At 42.4% G+C, this 19,049-nt stretch overlaps 1 protein-coding gene and 1 long non-coding RNA gene across 3 annotated transcripts in view; one reads left to right on the top strand and one right to left on the bottom strand.

Moving 5' to 3' along the window:
* Window positions 1-1,188: 1,188 nt before the first annotated feature.
* sall3a (spalt-like transcription factor 3a) lies at window positions 1,189-19,024 on the bottom strand. 2 transcript variants are annotated; one of them, XM_026183755.1, is made up of 5 exons: window positions 18,962-19,024; window positions 15,452-15,645; window positions 3,822-6,977; window positions 3,173-3,510; window positions 1,189-2,843 (listed from the first exon to the last, which is right to left on the bottom strand). In XM_026183755.1, the coding sequence occupies exons 2-5, from the start codon at window positions 15,531-15,533 to the stop codon at window positions 2,412-2,414; spliced, it is 4,008 nt and encodes a 1,335-aa protein (XP_026039540.1). In that variant the 5' UTR covers window positions 15,534-15,645; window positions 18,962-19,024; the 3' UTR covers window positions 1,189-2,411. The 2 variants fall into 2 exon arrangements, with proteins under 2 accessions (XP_026039540.1, XP_026039539.1); XM_026183754.1 differs by lacking the exon at window positions 18,962-19,024 and adding an exon at window positions 15,977-18,873.
* The window catches only part of LOC113031571 (uncharacterized), a 64,899-nt gene continuing 64,781 nt past the window's right edge, over window positions 18,932-19,049 (top strand). The window contains exon 1 of the long non-coding RNA XR_003273749.1: window positions 18,932-18,993. This is a non-coding gene — a long non-coding RNA (uncharacterized LOC113031571). The remainder of the gene's footprint in view (window positions 18,994-19,049) is intronic.

Raw genomic sequence — 19,049 nt, 5'->3', positions numbered from 1 at the left:
AATGTCCTGCAGCAAGAAGGCTGCCATCGTTTTACGGCTCTCACACAAACACACACGCACGCACACACACACATAATAAGTTCGCTGATTCCCTCTCAGATGCAGCGCTGTCTCCTGGCAGACTGCAGCAGGAAGAGAAGAGGCTTTTAGGTATAAAGTGAACATTGTTTTACACATTAACACGTGATTCTTTCATTTAAATTACACAACAGTTATGGTTTGTTTATTTCTGTTATGTTATTATGTTATGGTTCATCATGGGTTTTGCATGTGCTTAGCTAAAGTCTTGACCCGCAGTCACAAATTATTTGTAGTGTTCTGATATAACAATTCAAACTGAGATGATCTAAAATATACAAATACAAGGACATTTGCTTAACTGTGTGTGCGTGTGTGTGTGCGTGTGTGTGTGTGTGTGTGTGTACGTGTGCATGTTTACCTTCAAATGACAAAGGAAAACAAGGATTGCAGCTTTAACAACCTTCTCTTTGCATTACAGACAATGAGATCATTTTAAAATTGTGTGCATTATTACAAATTGCTGCATCTTTTTTCCTTTTTTTATTTATAAATAATTATAAATGTGCCTTTTTCTGCACGTGCAGAATAGTGGATCTCCAGCAGCCGCATGCGTGTGTGTGGACAGAAGAGCACACACATACACACACATAAGTAAAATAAGTAAAATTATGCAGACAATTCAGTAATATTTTTTCTTGTAAATTGAAAAGCTCATTGCTAAGTAAAAACATAAACAAAATATTAATGAATGAATTTTTTTCTTGAAGAGCCTCTTTGAAGAAAACGCTTCCCAGACCATTATAAAGCATCTGGAAATGATTCCTTGTTTCCACCCATTTTTTATGACCCAAAAGAGGAAACATATCTTTGCTGAAAATCATTTTAGGCTCATCCAAAAAGCACCAGTTTGTTTTGGCAGATAAGATAATAAGCAATTTCTTACTAACATATCTGCTATATGTGTGGTGGAATTTCAAAAGCAAAGTTGTTGTTTTTGCAGATGTTTAAATAGCAATGGATTTAAAAGCTGTTTTCCACACTCACATGGTGGCTCACACTGCAAGACCAAATTTCAATGGTAATAATTAGGATGACTAAAAAACAAAAAAAAAAACAAAGAGAAGGAGAAAGCGTATTAAAGATAAGGAGACCACTGCAACACACACACCTGTTTTCGTTTTATTTTATTTAAGAAGGTTGATTGAGTGATGAGTTTGTACTCTGACGAGTAGCACAGATGCAATGACAGAGAACTGACTCTGCCAATTGTAGGAGTGGTATGCTGAAAACAATGAAAACAGCACGTGATAGATAGCTCAGTCAAAAGGTTAACGGTAACTCACAGACAAAACGTCTTGTTTTTAAAAAGTGCATTCACAAACATGACAAATACTCTCAACTCATGATGTCTATTTTTTTAAGTGATACAAAATATGCATACCTGTTTCAGATTTGTCTTTATTTCTATACATAGATATTTATTCAAAAGGGTCACTTTTTTTTCTTTTTTACAAAGGTTAAAAGCAGGGTTGTGGTCATAGCAGCTTCGGATATCTCTAGCTTCTTCACTGTGTAATGAGATAATCATAGTCTCAACCGATATCCAAATAAAACCTACTGTTTTTCTCTGTTGTTCAACTCAAATGACATATTGTCTTCATTGAAAGAGATTTTCATGAGTGAAGCCTGCAGTTTAGAAAAAAAGATCAATAAAATGCTTGGGCCATTAAATATATTTTTGTATACCCGCTTTTTTTTGTCAATATCATAAATACTAAAGACACACGACAATAATATAAGACAATGCTGGGAGACTAAATGTAAAGATTAAAATAGTTCAAACATTATTTTTTTCAAGTTTTCTAGATCATGAAAAAAAAAAATCAGGCGAACACAGAACGTTATACTTCAGTCTTTTCTTCAGTCTATCCATGGCCCTTTATATTTAAAATAGCAACCATAAACGAGGTTGGCAGACATTGTTCAGACTGACTTTGAGCTAAAACTCTGTCCTTTTTGTGTTTTAGTCCTGTCCAGATAAGATGCTTGCTAATCATAACTGAGGCAGGATCCTGGTTTTCAAAGGAATTCATAAAAGCAGTCAAACGTACTGATAAAAACCAATAAGTACCATGCAAATCTTGCAAGACGACATATTCTCAAACAAGAGACAAAGTATTCTTCGTATAGGCGAAATATCAAGTGAGCAGGGAATGGGTGAAAGGCAAAAACCTCTAATCAATACTAAATACTATGTTTCCAAAAACAAACAAAAAATATTTAATCTGTACATAATATAGTACGCATGAGTTCAGACTGGATCAGCAGTTTCTTTCCTCATAAACAGCCTTGTAGTCTTTGCCTACCTGGAATTATACAGAAAAGTCTCTTTAATTGATCCCAATTTCTTTGTTCTCCTCCATAAATCTGGAGAAGGGACGGTTAGCTGTGACATCCAGACCAGTCTTTTCCATACCCGTCATGGGAGGGCTGCTGCCTGTGTGAACGCGGTCCATCCCTCCAGGCATTGCTCCCAATGAAGTGATTCCTGCGCCACCAAGGCTGACGGGCAGCTGGGGGATGCCTCCATTCTGGATCACAGAGATTTCATTGTTCTTCATGGCCAGGCCATTGGTGATGGCGGCTGCGTACTGGTTCCAAAAGCCCGGGTCAACGTTCATGGCCCGAGCAGCAAGATCTTTCTGAAACATCTCGCTGAACTTCATGGCGTCCCCACCCAGCAGGGCCATGGGATTCTCCACAGACAGTCGTCGACCCCTTCGGGCTGGGGCATTGTTCCACATGTGCGTTCCCATGTGAACCTAAAATTATCGACAAAATGACAAACAAATGAAAAAAATAATGACTCTGTAATTGTAAATGGAAAATACTTGAAATAGAAATTGTGTGGGATGTGCTGGAAAGGAAAACTAAATGTAAAAACATATAAGGCCACATTTTTGGAAGGCTCTCTGTTTTGTGCTTCTTTTTTCTTTTTTTTAATTGATACATAATTTTAAGCAAATAAAATGTATTAATGTAGTACTTTTCAAGAGCAAAAAACTGTTTGTTGGCAAAATCTGTAAATATTACAGAGCTTTGAACCTATGTAAAACTCAACTGATGCAATGTACTTTAAGCTGGGTCATACCTTGAGATTGCCCTTTGTGGTGAAAGCCCTTCCACAAATAGAGCAGGCGAAAGGTTTCTCCCCAGTGTGTGTACGCTCATGGATTTGCAGAGCACTGGCTGAGGAAAAATTTTTCCCACACGACTGGCAGTTGTGCTGCTTAGGAGTGCGTCGTGGAGGCGGGGGAGCCAACATGGGGTTGATGCTAGGGCTCATGGTGGTTGGGGGCGCTGCAGCTGGAACCTGAATGCCCACGGGCAGGTGAGGGTTGTCGCTCAGAGACATTGACTTCCCATGGCCGTTCATTTCCATTTTAATCATGTTTGATGCAGTGCTGGCCAAATTGGGAGTGCTCAGCCCTGAACAAACAAAAGTAAAAAAACAGAACAATTCGATTTATATTCTATTAGTAAAACACCAAAAGCTTTTGAACGGTCAGAATTTGACTTGAAAATCTAAAAAGTCCCTGCTGAAATCTTATAGTTATTTGGTCAAGGTCCTTATTATTCATAAACAACTCTTTTCTATTTTTTCATTCTCTTACTGTCAACAATTTTTCATCTTTAAATTATTATGCTATTGAGATGTTGTTATTAATTCATTATTATGAACTCCCAAATGTGCCCAGATAATGAATTCACTTTAGATTTGTGTTTTTGCACATACACACCTCGATCTCTGTTTAGAAACAGCACGTTGAAGTGGCTCTCCTCTTTGATAAAGTGCCTGCCTGGCTGAGTGGCAGTCAGGTCAAGGGCCCCAGTGCCTTCAGTTGCAGGAAGCGGAGATGGCGTCTCGGATTTTTCCGACTTTACTGTTGCCAGGCCAGCTGTATTGTTGTCTTGGACCTCCTCTGCTGTCATGGCACTGCTGATGTTATTATTGTTGAGTGCAGCAGGGGATTTGGATCGCTGGCTCTCAGAATGACTGTGGGCTGGGGACAAATGCTGGATAGAGCCAGAGGACTCAGACAAAGCGGGGCTCCCCAAGCTTTGACCCTCAGCATCCCCAACTGCAGACAGAGAATCAGTGGTAAAGCAGTCAGTCTCCCCTCCAAAGCTACTGCCATTCTGCAAAGGCTTCAGACCAAATGTACGAGTCATGTTGACGGTAGAGTCAATCATCTTCATCTGGTTCTCCATTGCAGCAATGCTGGAGATTACAGAAGTTGGTGGAGAGCTCCCAGGTGAAAAAGGTTTGGATGAGTCCATATCTCCCTCTTTTAAATCAGCTTCATCATCTATGGCCTGCTCCATTTCATCCAGAAGGTCATCATCATAATTGCTCATGGCATCTAAGCTCTTCTCATCAAAGGAGGGGTCAGTATCCATTTCTTGCAGGCTTTCGGGGATGGGTGTGTTGGGAATTTGCCCGCCCATGTGCATACGGATGTGCTGCTGTAGTACAACTGCATTGGTGAATTTCTTTTGACATATAGGACAAGAGTGCTGAACCCGAAGTGGAGGTTTGGACCTGTGGACACCAAAGTGTGTTTTCAGATTTCCCTTGGTTGTAAATGCCCGCCCACATATCTTACATTTAAAAGGCCTTTCACCAGTGTGGATGCGATAGTGCATCTTCAGAGCACTCTGGCAACTCAGAACACGGTGACAGATAACACACTGGTTGGGGTCAGTCATCTTCTTGTCAATATTCTCAACAAGCTGCTGCAACTTGGATGTCTCTGATGTTTGCATAGAGTCTAAGAGGCCTCCAAAGGGAAACTTGGCCTTAAAATGGTCTGAGAGCATGGGAAGGACAGGATGGGAGACAGAATTAGAGGCCGAGTTGGGGCTACAGATGGGTTCAGAGACCTGTCCACTGCTGGACGATGATGTGGAGGTGACAGTAGTGGAAAGAAGCACTTGAGTTATGGTCGTTGTGCTAGTCGTGTTCTCTCCCGGTCTAGTAGAGCAGCTTGCGGGCAAAAGAATGCCTTCGGGTTTCAGTAAAGGAGGTGCCTCACACCCTAGGCTTGGTTTTGGGGATGGTGAAGTAGTGGTCATGCATGAGTCAGTGATGATATTTGGGGACAAAGATGCACAGTCACTTGAGGGTGGGGATGGCCTCTGAGGAGACCTGTTGAGCGGAGTGAGGCTTGGAGACTCACCAAATCCTCCCATCATACTCGGTAATGTTGGAGGCAGCTGGAGTCCGACAGAGGTGGGAACTGTGGGAAGAACTGGCTTACTGTCTAGCCATGTGGTAACAGGTTTTTCTGGGGGCAATGACATGCCATATGGGATGCCTGAGCTTGTGGGAACATTGTCCAGGTACTCTGGCACAGGGTAGGGGTTCATCTGTATATGTGGGTATTTCTCTTTGTGCCTCTGGAAGTGGACTTTCAGATTCCCCTTGGTGGAGAAGCGGTTGCCACATATGTTGCATTTGTAGGGCCTTTCTCCAGTGTGGGAACGCAGGTGGATCTGTAGGGCACTGTCACTGCCAAACACCTTGGCACAGAACCGACACTTATGCTTGAAGAAGGGGTCCTCAGAGCTGGGCTTAGTGTCAAATACAGACACATTTGGGGGCTTCCCCTTGCGGTGCTTCATTAGAGCAGAGAGAGGATCGAGTGCATTGGCTGTGGCTGCTATACTGGCCAGTGGATTAGGGAAGATAACACTGCTCGAAGAGCTGTGAGGTATCAGCGGTAGACTGGAAGAAGAGCTCAGGAGGGTGCTGTGAGTGAGGGAAGGAGGGGTGCTAGAGTTCCTGGAAAGAGTTGAGCTGCTGCTAATGCCACTGCCTCCTGTTATACTACTACTAGTGCTAATGCTGTTGTTTGTGACAGAGGATGAGCAGGGGGGAAGTAGAGATGACAATCCAGTACCACTTGGTGGAGGAAAAGCTGAGTTAGTTGAGGATGTGATCGGAGCTGAAGAGTTAGATTGCTGACTGCTGCTTTGTGGTGTTTGAGAGAGAGGCCCTTCTATTGTTGAGGTCAGAGGTGAAGGTCCTTGACCATTGAGAGTGGCCGGCAGTCTAACAGGCAGCTGATGGACTGGGGGAGTGATAAAATTATGTAGCTGAAGCTGACTTGCAACAGGAGGGACACAGGAGGAGACGGGCCCCTGGCTTCCAGTAGCGTTGCTGTGATGGTGGTTAAGAGCAGGCTGTGGGGCAGACTGTCTGTTCATGAGAGCCACTTGACTGCGAATTTGTTCTATTAGCTGCAGCTGATGAATTTGCTGCTGTTGGAGGGCCATCAGCTGGTCCAAGATCATGGGAATAGCCATGGTGGAAACCCCACTGCCCGCTGCTGCCCTTACACTCTGTGAAAACTGGGCAACTGCAACACGGGTGCCATGAAGAGTCTCTAAGGTAACATTGGTGCTTGGCATGGCGTAACTGGTAACAGCAGAGGGAACGACATCATTGAGCTGAGGTAGGGAGCCATCTGGCTCAGGGGATGTCACATCTCTTTCTTCAGGATCCACATTTTTTTCGGGAGAAAGCTCCAGCTCCATCTGCTCGTCCTCCTTTTCCAGGACACTGACCCCATTTAAGGTTGCTGTCTCTGGGATGTCATCCCCCTCACCAGCAGGGCTGTGGCTCCCCTCCCTGGGGTCCTCACTGTCAGCCTGCTCACTAGGGCAGCTGGGTACAGGGGAGGGCTCTGTAGGGTACTCCTGTGAGGGGTTAGGTGTGTCCTCATTGTCATTCACTATAAGCACCAGGGGGTTCTTAGTGCAGCTCTTTAAATGTTCACAGAAGTCTGACCATTTGAAGAACTCAGCACAACACTTCTCACATACATGGGTCTCCTCACTGCCACTGCGGCTCTCATTCCCGCTGTCGGCATCATCCAGCACATCACCTCGGGCTACAAAAAGCAATGGGAGGGGGGTCAGAGGAGTGAAAAGGGACAAAAAGAAACCAAAGGGAGGAGGGAGGGAAGAAAGAAGAATTAATGAATAAATAATCAATAAAGAATCCACACATATTTTCCAGTGCAGTGCTGCAAAGATTTAACCTTTGATTTTTTTTCTCTCTTTTAACATAACCAAAATCAATATTCTTTTTTTTCACTCTGAACAAATTGCCCTAGTTCACCAATTCTCAAGACCCAGATTTGTGCATTCACACACTCTCCATAGGGCCAGGTAATAATTTTCTTTGTGCAATCCATCAAATTATGAGGGCCTATCAGTTGTGGATACTGCCACTTAATGAAATTCCATAGAACATATTGATTTCCAATATTTCATACAATTCACAGCTGCCTCATCTGTTGGGTACAAATCAGGACCTTTGATGGCCCTATTAGGATTCCCCTCTGCTATCAAGCTCAGTCATTTCCACTTGAATTTCAAATGCCTGGCTTTCCATTTAGCATCGCAAAGGTAATGCTAGAGCCCTGAATCTAAGCAAATAACTATACTGAACTTTTGCCACATTGTCACAAAAATGCATTATCATATGTAAGTAATGATATCTGTTGACTTTCAACTTTTTTTTGTACACTATCTACAAATAGAAAAAACCCATAAATCTTGACCTTTTAAAATGTGCGCTTTAAATCACTATAATTTAAAAGTTTTCACAATTTCATTCTTTTTCAAAATGTTCCAAATAGAAAACATTCCCTTTAAGTTAAGCAAACACTCAGTGTGTTACTCCTCTCTCTCCACTGGCCATGCTCTCTGACATAAGACTCAACAAATTACATGCTAGTGCCATGGCAGCAAAGTCACTGATTAGTTACACATGTTTAATCACAGTTGTAGGAAGCCACTTCCTCTTTGACATGCAACCATCAAGAGTCAAACAGACCCGTGCGAGCTCCGAGCGTGGACCAAATTCACACCTGATATAAACCATGTAAAAATGGCCTCCTCTTATTAACCCCCCCCCCCCCCCCCCCCCCTTAGTTATAGCGTGCGGGTCTCTCTGTCGGGGATGTCTGCATAAATAAAAATGTCTGAGTAGGAAGCACACTCAGTCACCACAAGACATCTAGCACGTACTTTATTTCGTAGTCGTCTCCTGTTCAGTTTACATTTGACGACCAGCGAATACCTGGTAAACTATTTATCCACAAATTAAACCACTGTGTATACACATTTAAAATGTTAAGACAATTTCATGGGCAATTGCTGGAAATAGAAAAAGATTTACTTCATGCAAAGGCTGCTATAAAACAAGGTTATGTTCTTCAGTGATCCTATATTGTTTAAAAGTAGTTAATAACTAAGAAAAAAGTTAAATTCGGGTTAATTATTACTGTATGTGTATGACAAAAAAATCCCAAAGCATAAAAGTTGCATGTCTGAATTTAGCTGCTTTCACTTGTGTATATTTTCCTTTTTCCTCTAAGCAGCTCACCCAGTGGGCTAAACCTGCTTGTTCACTAAATTTTAAAAAAAGAAATCAGAATCAGAAAATTCCTTGGAACATATAGTGCACATTTCCTTATCATTAAAAGACCCGTTATGCTTTTCAAGTGAGCAATCGAGATTCATACATTGCTTGTGCTAACTTCAAAGGTTAAAGTGGAGTAAACCATAGCAAAGCAGAAATGAAGCATTTTTGCCAATTACAGTGACTCATTAGGAAAGAAATTCATCACTCCTCCTGTAATTTGTGGCCAAAGGGGCCATGCGCCATCGTGGTCTGGTGTCTGTGACTTAATTAATTATCAGCAGAACAGTTTTGGACAGACTCCGTGCTCTCATCCTCATTGGGGTTAGAGCTGACAAAGTAAGATATTATTTTACTAAATCGTGGGTGCTGCCAGTTAAAAAGAAAATCAATTAAGGAATTAAAGGAAAAGAAAATGTAAAATTCTTATGGTTTTATCCCAAGACATACATTGTACGTTGAGACCTCGGTATTAAAAAAAAATCCATTGAAAAACAAATTAGTCATTTAAGCTCAAATACAAAACAGAAATTGACAAGTGAAAAGGAGCAAGTGACTGGAAACGTCAGCGACACGTGACGGCAGGCTAAAAAGCTCCTTAGCCCAGCAGCGGACAGCAGAACTCATTTCCATAATTGAGGGTTGAAAGGTCAACACAAATGAGTAGGCATTGTGTTGAGCTGATTAGTTATTAGAATGGTATTACTGTCAATCTCTTTTATTCATTCATACAATTACAAGTGGGGGTCTTTGTATGCCTCTGACCTCTCGCTCTCGCGCACACACACAAACACACACACACACACACACACTGACACGTTTCCTAAGACGGACAAAGAGAATTCACAGATTATGTGCATATGTACGAGGACAAACACCTAAAAAATTACGACACGTAGACCTGCAAAAGCATGCTTTTTTTGCCATTAGTAGAGTGTACCAGTCACCTCTACACATACACAGGCCTCTGCTCCTAAATTGACTTATTTTCAAAAAAACAAAAACAAAAAAGGAAAGAAAAGAAAAGACTCTTATAAATTACATTTTGTCCATTAAAAAAAATCCTTCCTGTCTGATAACTTTAGTAACTTTAGAGCGCTAATTATTATTATAAAATAAAAAAAATCTTATGTCCGATGCTTTTTTTAAAATTCAAATCTGAACGCTGTGTAGTTGTATAAAATACACTGCCTCTTTAAAAATGTGCACGCCGCTAAAAAACAAGGAAAACACACGAAATTGCCGTTTTCAGGTTTACTTTGACTAATGCTACAGTTAGTCAGCATTAATCATAGAAACACAAATTACAGCTGCGTGCATTGCAGATTATTGTCATACTTCCCGAGGAAAAAACAAACAAACAAACAAACAAACGAGCATTAGGAAAGCTCATAATCTTAAAACAACTGTGTTGCTTTAACCTGTACAGTGCTTTTGTGCTGTGGAGCTAAGAGGCGACATTTTGTGGTTGCTTTGGGTTTGCAATGCAACACAGTGGAAAGGGATGCATGCATACGTGTGTGTGTTTCTATATGATTTTATATGTGTTTGTGTTGGGGAAGGGGCTAATATTGATTTTCCTATAGTATGAAAAAGAAGGGGACGGAAAAAAAATCCCATCCATTTTTCATTGCTTTAAGAGTCTTCATTTACGAATATTAAGTTGAAGGTAGTCAATAGGGGGATTGTAGACATTGAATCTGTGTGTCCGCTATCTTGCTCAGCAATCTCTGGCATGCCAACTGAAACTGCTAATCTGACATATTATATCAGATGAGGTATTCATGCTTACCACAGATTCTGTGAAAGTCACAGAGCCGGGCATTGAGAGAAGCACCGAAGCCTTGGCCAATTACAAATTTTCCCATTCTTAACAATTTCCAGATTCACATAATGAAAACAAACAGCAATGACAGTGGGAGCATTTACCCTACGTCGAGGTATTTCAATCGCAGTAAGTGCAGGGTATTGTAATTTAAATGCGCAATTAAAAAGTCTTCATCATACCCCGAGAACTTACATGTCATTTACACCAACAGCAGTCTGTGAGAGCAGTATATCGTGACCAGCCTCTGTGATTGCGCTCTTCCTAAAAAAAGGCCCCTCCTTCTGCCCCCTTAAAATGCATTCTTCTCAAGAATGTGAGGATAGCTTAGGACCCTTAAAGAGAGATGCATCCCTGTTGGTCCTGCTCAAGCTGGAAGTTGAGGGGGGAAAAAAAGAAAAAAAAGAGGCCTGCTGCGTCCAACAATGTTGGAATTTGTGGCCTGATTAAATTTTTCCATTACACTTTTTGACACACTTCCGCAACTCTAATCGTGAGTACAAAAAAATAAATAAATAAATAAAAAATAAAGACGTTTCAAGTTATTTTAAGTTGTTTGATGAGACATTTTAACTGAGACACAGCGTGCACTCTGCTTCGTTCTAACTGGGACATAATCTGCACCGGAAGAAGACAAATGTCACTTAAATTCTGAACATTTGTAGTTAGTTCATTTTTGTTTAAAAGAATGACTCTTTAGCATACTGGTTAAGCGTCCTAGCAAAGTTAAGATTAACTGCATGTTTGCATGATTTAAAAAATAATAATAATCAAGATTCAATAAAAAAAGGAAATCTAAATAATTATGCTGTCCTGCTGTACCCATGAAGCATATCCACGAATGACCCAGTGCATCCTCGGACTTGCAGAGGCTCAGTCGTCCTCAGCACAGCGCTGTGAGTGTGTGTCATCGGCCTGGTCAGCCCTACTGCAGAGTGGTACAGTCATATCTGTCCCAACAGAGAGGCCTTTGTCATGGCCTGCAGATGTGGAGCAGCCAAAACATTAACGATTTGTTTGTGTAAGCATTTGCAATACAGTATTCAATGACGACACTCTGTCCAGATGACACTCGCCAAGATGCCTCTCTGCCTCCGGATTTACAAAAAGAGTCCGAGACGAGGCGCTCTCGTTCTCTAACGTCAAAGGAGATTTTTTATTAATCTTTGCTTGGGGTTTGTTTAAATCAAATTGAACTCAAAGCTATATGTTTCCTGTTTTACACAGAAGGCAGAGCTGCACATCTTCGCTCACACGTTGCTCCTCCGCGTCCCCACTTTCTGGACAAACTGGTGTTTAAAATCATCTGAATAAGCCAAAACCAAACCATCGAAACCAAACCATTTAAAGGAGAAATTTACCCCTTCTGCTGACTACATGTTAGCTTTTTACCTAAATCCTCCAAATCTGCTGTCTTGTCTAACATTAAATAGTTCTTCCCTTCCCCGTCTAGTCCTTCCTCTCAATCAGGATCTCACTTGTTCGTGTGCTGAGTGGTAATTAAGACACAGCCATATTTGAGTGCCTTCTTGAAGACATCTTTGGCACAACTATGTGGGTGGTCCACAGGCCTGCACCCAATGGTGAGAGTGGATTAAAACAAAAGGCAAACAAAGCCCCGCTGCAGGGGAAGTGGTAACAACCATGTTGTCACTACCAGCAGGGATTTTCTCACTTTATTACATTTTTTTGGATTCATAACCATACACGCCCGTGCCTCTGCTGCTATGACGAAAAGAAAGGAAAAGGGCTCAGCCCAGAATGAACTCTGAGAAGATTTCGACTTCAAACAATTGCGACTGTGACCTGAGCCTTGTTGTTACCTGTTCCTCAAGTGTCTCATGTTTTTCCAGAGTAATAATTTTAGAAAAAGAAATCTGCCTTTCTTGCTTGAACGATGCTGTGCATGTCCACTGACAACTGAGGAAATTTACCTTTGAAAATTCTTCTAAATCTTCGTGTGACAGCGCAGAGTTTGGCCACCATTGCTCCCCTGCACATTCACACCTTGAACGACACTGGATGCCGAGAAAGCGGTGGCGTGGTGAAAAGCCTGCTGCTGCTAACGCTTTCTAGGACACGAGGAAACTGCGCTGCCAAGGTCAACGGCACACATGTTCTAATTGTACAAGGAGCTTGACATCTAGCGGCAGGATCTGGCTGCCCGGGGCTACACAAAGGTTAAGACAGCAAGCTTTATAAAAGCACTTCCAAGCAGACCACCCCCTCCTCTTCCCTTTCCCCATCCTAGCACACACACACACACAAACACACACACACTCACGCACACACACAAAAACCCTCCCATGCCCCCAGGAGGAAAGTGTCCGGAAAGCCTGAGGGGACATGATATGCCAGACAAGGGCTTGTTGGCACTTGATTTTAGTTTTTCATGTTTTCATGGATGCGGCACATTAAAGAGTACTCAGTAAGCTGCAGAGGGACAGCAGTCATAAATGCCACATACAAAGGAGACAAAATAATATTGGGAATATTTAGGGAAAATGAAGGTGTAAGCTGAAGCTTTGCAGGCACAGGGTTCGATTTGGCTGATTCTTTCCTTGTTTTCTTATTTGTAAGAAATGGTGAAGATCCCTGAGCACAATTTGAACACCACATTCTTCTTGACGTTCTCTTCAGCACTAAACTGAGCAAAAATGGATTTTAAGTCTCAGTCGAGCAGCGGCTGACGACTGGAACTTTTGAATCCCATCGACGTTAATACGCGGTGGTTATGTCAAGGCCAACAATCGATAGTGTTCGTCGCAAGCTGCACCACACAGCAACAGAGAGCGGAGAATCCGATCATGCTGCAACGACACACTGACAGGGTGACATTCGTAGCTCATCATGTAAGGTAGTGTTGGTTGAGGCATGGTATTATTAGGTTTATTTAAGTATGTATGGGCTCACTGTGCTCTGCCAAAGGCTTGAGATTGTTTCACTGCTACGTCTTTCCTGAAAACAAGCGAGCCAGTATAGTTGCTTCAGCAAGGAAAGAACATTCCACGGACACTTCCAGTCTCGAGCACAATGGCACTGACAGCATACAGTATGTTACCGATAACGCTGTCTGAGTCTGTGTGTATTTTAATTATGCCAGGAGGTGTGTGTTAATCTGTGGAATAAAATTCAGAATAAGTGTGTAGAGATTTTTTTCTTTTTAAATTCCTCTCTTCTTTTTTCCCTCTCTCTGTGGATCTGACTGTTTTCTGTTTTATAAATTGCAATCAACATTTCAAATCAAATATTTGTAACCTAAACTCGAAATCATCCAAACGTGAGATTTGACAGGAGCAAAAACAAGTTTGATTTTCAATCCACAATCCTACAGGAGTGCAACCTGATGGATGATTATCTCTGTACAGAATCTGAGCAGGGTCATCTGAAACACCGAATCAGGAAAAGTGTCTGTGTTTGTCAATTAGTCAGAAATTATATTTAAAAAAAAAGGAGAGATCCAAAGAGTAAACTGAACAAAAGAGTCGGGAATCATCAGTGTGATCCCCCACCCACCCACCCCTCACACCAGCATTTCCCCATGCAAAGAGAGCTTCTCCCCAGAGATTACATCACACATTTCTATTCTAAAGAAACCCTGGAAAATGTGTGTGTGCGTGTTCGCGTGTAAGTGTGTGTGTGCATGTGTGGGTGTCTGCGTCTGGGTGTGAGTGTTGACCAACATGGGCCAAGATAGAAAGGTATAAATAATAGCAGTGATTTGTTGAGAGCTCTGAGCTTCACTGATACCCAAAACACACACAAACATAAACACGCACACACACAGCTTTCTAAGTTTAAATAAGAGAAATGAAATTGACAAATTGTGATTTTTTTTTTAAGTTTTCAAGTAAATTACAGTATTGTTGTTAAGATATGCTGCAGTAAATTGACATATTTTGTCTTATCCTCATATTTCCAATACATAAAATGATTTTTTTAAATGTTAGATTTGCCACAATTTCAATAATAATCTGCCAAATAATGTGGGACTTGTGCTCTGTACGTTTTTTTGTTTTATAGAAATCCAGTCATATTATTCCTGCAGCACTTCATCTGCCTTCGGACCTGACTTTAGCCCTATAATGATAGTGTTGCTGCGCAAAAGCGCAGTATAAAGGACAAATAATCCTTTTCCCCCCCACATGGCGAAGACGAGCTTTGTCAACCGATCTTGTCGATACTGTGCGCAAAAAGGAACAAATCAAGTGTGCTAAATTTATGTGGGGTGGGGAGGTGGGGGTAAACAAAAAGCATTTCCATAACAAAACAAGTCTTCGACCTGCAACAGATTCCGCAGGCGCTCAGGGACAAGAGACACACATGCAAAAAAAAAAAAAAACTAAACAAAAAAAAAAAAAAACAAGATAAAAAATAAAAAATAGAAACGTATAAATTAAACGGCTTTTTAAATGAAGTGTTTTTTTAAAAAAAAAAAAAAACTATTACGACCCATTGCTTTCACATCTGCGGAATAAATAATTCTAAACCTCTGGGAGAAAAAAAAGCCAAATAATTTTCCAACTTCTTTCGTGTGTTTGTTACAGTTGTGCTTGCATTTCGGCGCGTGCGCGTGCACGTCCGAAACCAACTGCAAAAGTGTTGAAATACACTATTTTGCAGTGTACAGAGCTCCGAGATTTTTGTTTTTTAGACAGGCCTTTAAAATGGGCCTCCGGCACCTAATGTAGACGCTGTAACCAAAATGTAAACTCTTAACTATTATTAAAATTAACCTGCCTGACAAAAGACGATCATATGATGCAGGTTTAACAGTTTTTTGGGGGAGGGAGGGAGAGGGGACAAAACAGACACAAAACTTCTAAATCGTCAGACTTCTTCTTCGACTAAGGTGACACTTTTGACTTAATATTCGCATCGTTTTTTGATTTATTGCAAATGATTCCGCCTATGCCTATGAAATAAATCCAGTATCCCCACTACAAAAAAACAAAATAATAATAATAATGATGATAATAATCCAAATGAATGTGTTAAAACGTTTGTCAAACAAAGTAAAGAAACAAACGTAAATTGAAGAGCAGAGCTGCGAGGGGAAGCTCTGAAAGCAGATCAGGCTAAAGGAACTTCAGCTGATCAAATCCACTCACCGTGCTCGGAAATCACCCCGGCTAGTGCGGGATCCTCGTCCGACTTGAGGTGCTGCGGTTTGGCTTGCTTGCGTCGGGACATGCTGCTGGCTTTAGTGGTGGCGATGCTGCTGCGTTTGCGCTCCGAGATGTGTCTGCGTTTTGCAGATACATCAGCGAAGAGCGAATCAACACACAAAAAGTTCGCAAACAGTCTGGTGGCGGAGAGAGAGAGGAGGAGAGAAAAAATATAAATCTGAAATTAGCCGGTGTTGCTGCTGCCGCTGCTGTTGCTGTGCGTTGGATTGCGCATGTCGGTATAATAATTATGATAGTGAATAATGCCTCGCGATTAATGGCAGTGTGTGAAGGTGGGGAGGATTGGCTGGAGGCCAATGGACGCGCATTGGATATGGTAATGAGGGACGGACTAAGCAATTAGCCGCTTCACTCTCAGACTTTATCCGTCTCTTTTGTCTTTACTATCCAACCTCCACCTCCCCAACAACACAAAACAACACAACACACCAAAATCTCTTGTTATACCCAGTTCACATGGGGTCTCCAACGAGGGGAACGCCGGGCTCCTTTGCCCCCTACTCCTTTGAGTAAGCGCACTGACTCACAAGTGCTAAGGATTCACCAGCGCTTTCTTCTTTTTTCTTTCTTTTCTTTGACGAAGTGTCTCTCCCTGGCCTCAACGATCCATCGTTTACCGCAAAACTTCAGAAAACGTTTTCTCGTTAAGTCAGTCCCGAGATACTGGCTCAGTTCTCGCAGCGCCTCTCTCTCTAACTTCTTTTATTTATTTATTTTTCTTGTTCTGTGCGTGTGGCGAGGTGAACACGCAACTCCTTGAATCGGACTCAAAGGAAGCGACGTCTAAAGTCGAGATGTGTCAGATTTCTGTCGGTGGACATCTTCCCAGTGAAGCAGCCGCTGTTTGAGTTGCTACACGGGCACCGGCAGCAAGGAGAAGTGGACGGGACGAGTTAAGTTCTTTGCAATAGAGCGATAAACTGCCACCAGCTTTTGCTTTTCTAAAGGCGCAGCTCCGCTCTCCAAACTTTGACGCGCGTCTTCCGAGAGAGCGGCGCCAAGATTAGCAACAGTGCTCCTCTCAGTAACAACAAGAACGTCTGTGTGATCAAACACTCGTGTGTCCGACAAAGAGAAGTCGCTTCGGTGCGTGTCTGACCGCGACGAAGTTCCTCCCGTGTACCTCCTCTCGCCGTGTATGCGCCCTCGGCTCGGTGCGCTCTCCAAAAGCGTCTTTTCTGGATATTTGCTGATCAAAAAAGCCCTAAGCACCACTTGATTTCCGAAAAAATCCAAACCAAAACAAACAAACAAAAAGAAAAAAAACTAAAGCTTTACTCGATGTCTTTCCTTCGCTCGGCTCTCGGGCTCATATCGAAACCAACTTTGAAGTTATCTTCTGGCAGCCCTCTAGCAGCGTCGGTCGGTCTGTCGCTGTTGGGCATGGCTCTGTGTGTGGGGGACTGCGCTGTGTGTGAGAGTCAACCCCCAAGCAGGGGTTCAGCCCATTGCTTTCAGCCACCACTAGGATGTACCACCACGTTACTGTTCAATGGATCGTCCTCAGACTTCTGTGTGAACACCCAGATTTGACCTCCCATCATATAATATCTCACCCGTCACCGCCCGTATCCGCCAGAAGGCTGGGTCATCATATTAATGCGGCAGAGTATTTTTATTTCGTGACATCGGCGATTTTCTGATTACACGGTAGGCTTTCAATCACAACACCCCGGCTTTATTCTAACTTTGATTCTGGAATGTGGACATTTTACGCACGGTGGCGGTTTTTGAACATGTGGGCTGCTTTTTGATTTATGTACCGACACTAATATTGGGGAATTATTGCAAAACAACACAATAATAATAATAATAATATGAATAAGTAAAGTGTGTCAGAGTACACATCATACAGCATATAATTAAAACCTCTTTCCCTCAACACACAGTTAAAATAAATACAGAAATTAATTATAATTTTGCACTAAAATGTACGCATGCACGGTGGGGAGAAAGGAACCAAATAAGCTCGTGCTTGAGTGCCATGCGAACACTGCGTTTTATTTATTTAACAGAAGTAACGGTTTCATGTTTATTTCCGTATTGCTAACTTAAGGAAAATGCATTTTCATATTGCATCGTTAAAAGTGGATGTGGAAAATGGGCACATCATAATCGCGCTTGTTTCCGACTTCAGGCGCACAAATGCTGCCAATTCCTGACTAAATTAGAAACCTTTTTACTGTAATGATAGATCTTCAGCTTTTTTCAGTTCATGGGTGAGCTCAGTTAGAGCTTCCCCGCTCTCCCCCCTCCCTCGCCCTCCCTCTTGTCTGTTTGACTTGTCTATTCCCCCGCGTCCACCTCATATGAGAGACAAATCTGTTGACAACAAGGTCGTCCTGTGAGCAAACTTTCGGTGCCCCCCCCTTTTCTTCTTCCTCTCCATCTCTTTCCATCATCCCCTTTGAAGTTATGTCCAAAAGGCTGTTATTATCTGGTATTAATAGATGCAGCCCCAGGAAGACAAAATCAGCTATTGATAATTGCAAGGAGTATACGGCAGCTACTGTATCGATCGGCGTGTCCTCCACTCCCCTGGTACTGAGAGATAAGGAGACACACTCTTTAGAGCAATATAATTTCTTTTGACCTATCTGCTTGCTACAGACTTATGATGAATAGCCAGAGTGGCTGAAGTCCTTTATCACCAAAGTTACCCCCTTGATATAATATTGATTCTTTATAACTAGCTCGCCACACAAAAATCAAACTGTCCACTTGGCCATCATCATCATCAATATCATCACAAAGGCGGAGGAATGAAGATCCCCCGCGCGTCTAAAGGCGAGCCGTTACAATCTCCTCTGTAGGCCTAATCTTTATTTTGCTGATGATGAAAGGAGAGGGGAAACGAGGCAAGGTGCCATTTAAGACGCGGTGCCATTTAATCCGGTATAGACTACACATACACACACGGCACACACTTATAGAGAGAGAGGGAAAGAGAGGGGGTGTCCAGACCGGGCTGCCGAACAGCTTTGGAATTCACGTCGCTTGAAAAGTTTGATTTCCACTAAGCTTTACGTAACCCTAAGAGCCCCTGTGATTTTATATAGTTTGATCTGACTTCAAAAATAAATAAATTACCAAGTCAAATATTACTGTTCTCCAATTTACTGCGTTGGACGAGCAAATAAATACATAAATACGTTTTTTTTTTTAAAAAAAAAAAGCACTTTTTTGTTTCATGGCACTGCGGATGCCAGAGGTATCCTTTAACCTTAGAGGCTGCTTCGCTGCAGAGCTGGAGCCCCACCGAGGCTATTACAACGGGGGCCACTCTCTCTATTCTCCGAGAGAGGAGTGAGAGTGCTGCTGGTGCTGCTGGTGGAAGAGGAGGAGGAGGAGGAGGAGGGGGGCATGGTGGCGGAGGAGGGTGGGAGAGGAGGGAGAGCAGAAACGTGTAATCACCCAAACAACCGTTTTTACCCGTTTCACCCCCTCTGGATCTGTGTCGCAAGGTGAGAAAAGGGCTGCTTGGGCTTCCACGCTGGCCCTCGCTGCATCACAAAGTGCA

The sequence above is a fragment of the Astatotilapia calliptera genome, chromosome 11, assembly GCF_900246225.1.
Source record: "Astatotilapia calliptera chromosome 11, fAstCal1.2, whole genome shotgun sequence".
NCBI classification, from domain to species: Eukaryota; Metazoa; Chordata; class Actinopteri; order Cichliformes; family Cichlidae; genus Astatotilapia; species Astatotilapia calliptera.
This window is presented reverse-complemented; position numbering and strand designations above follow the sequence as displayed.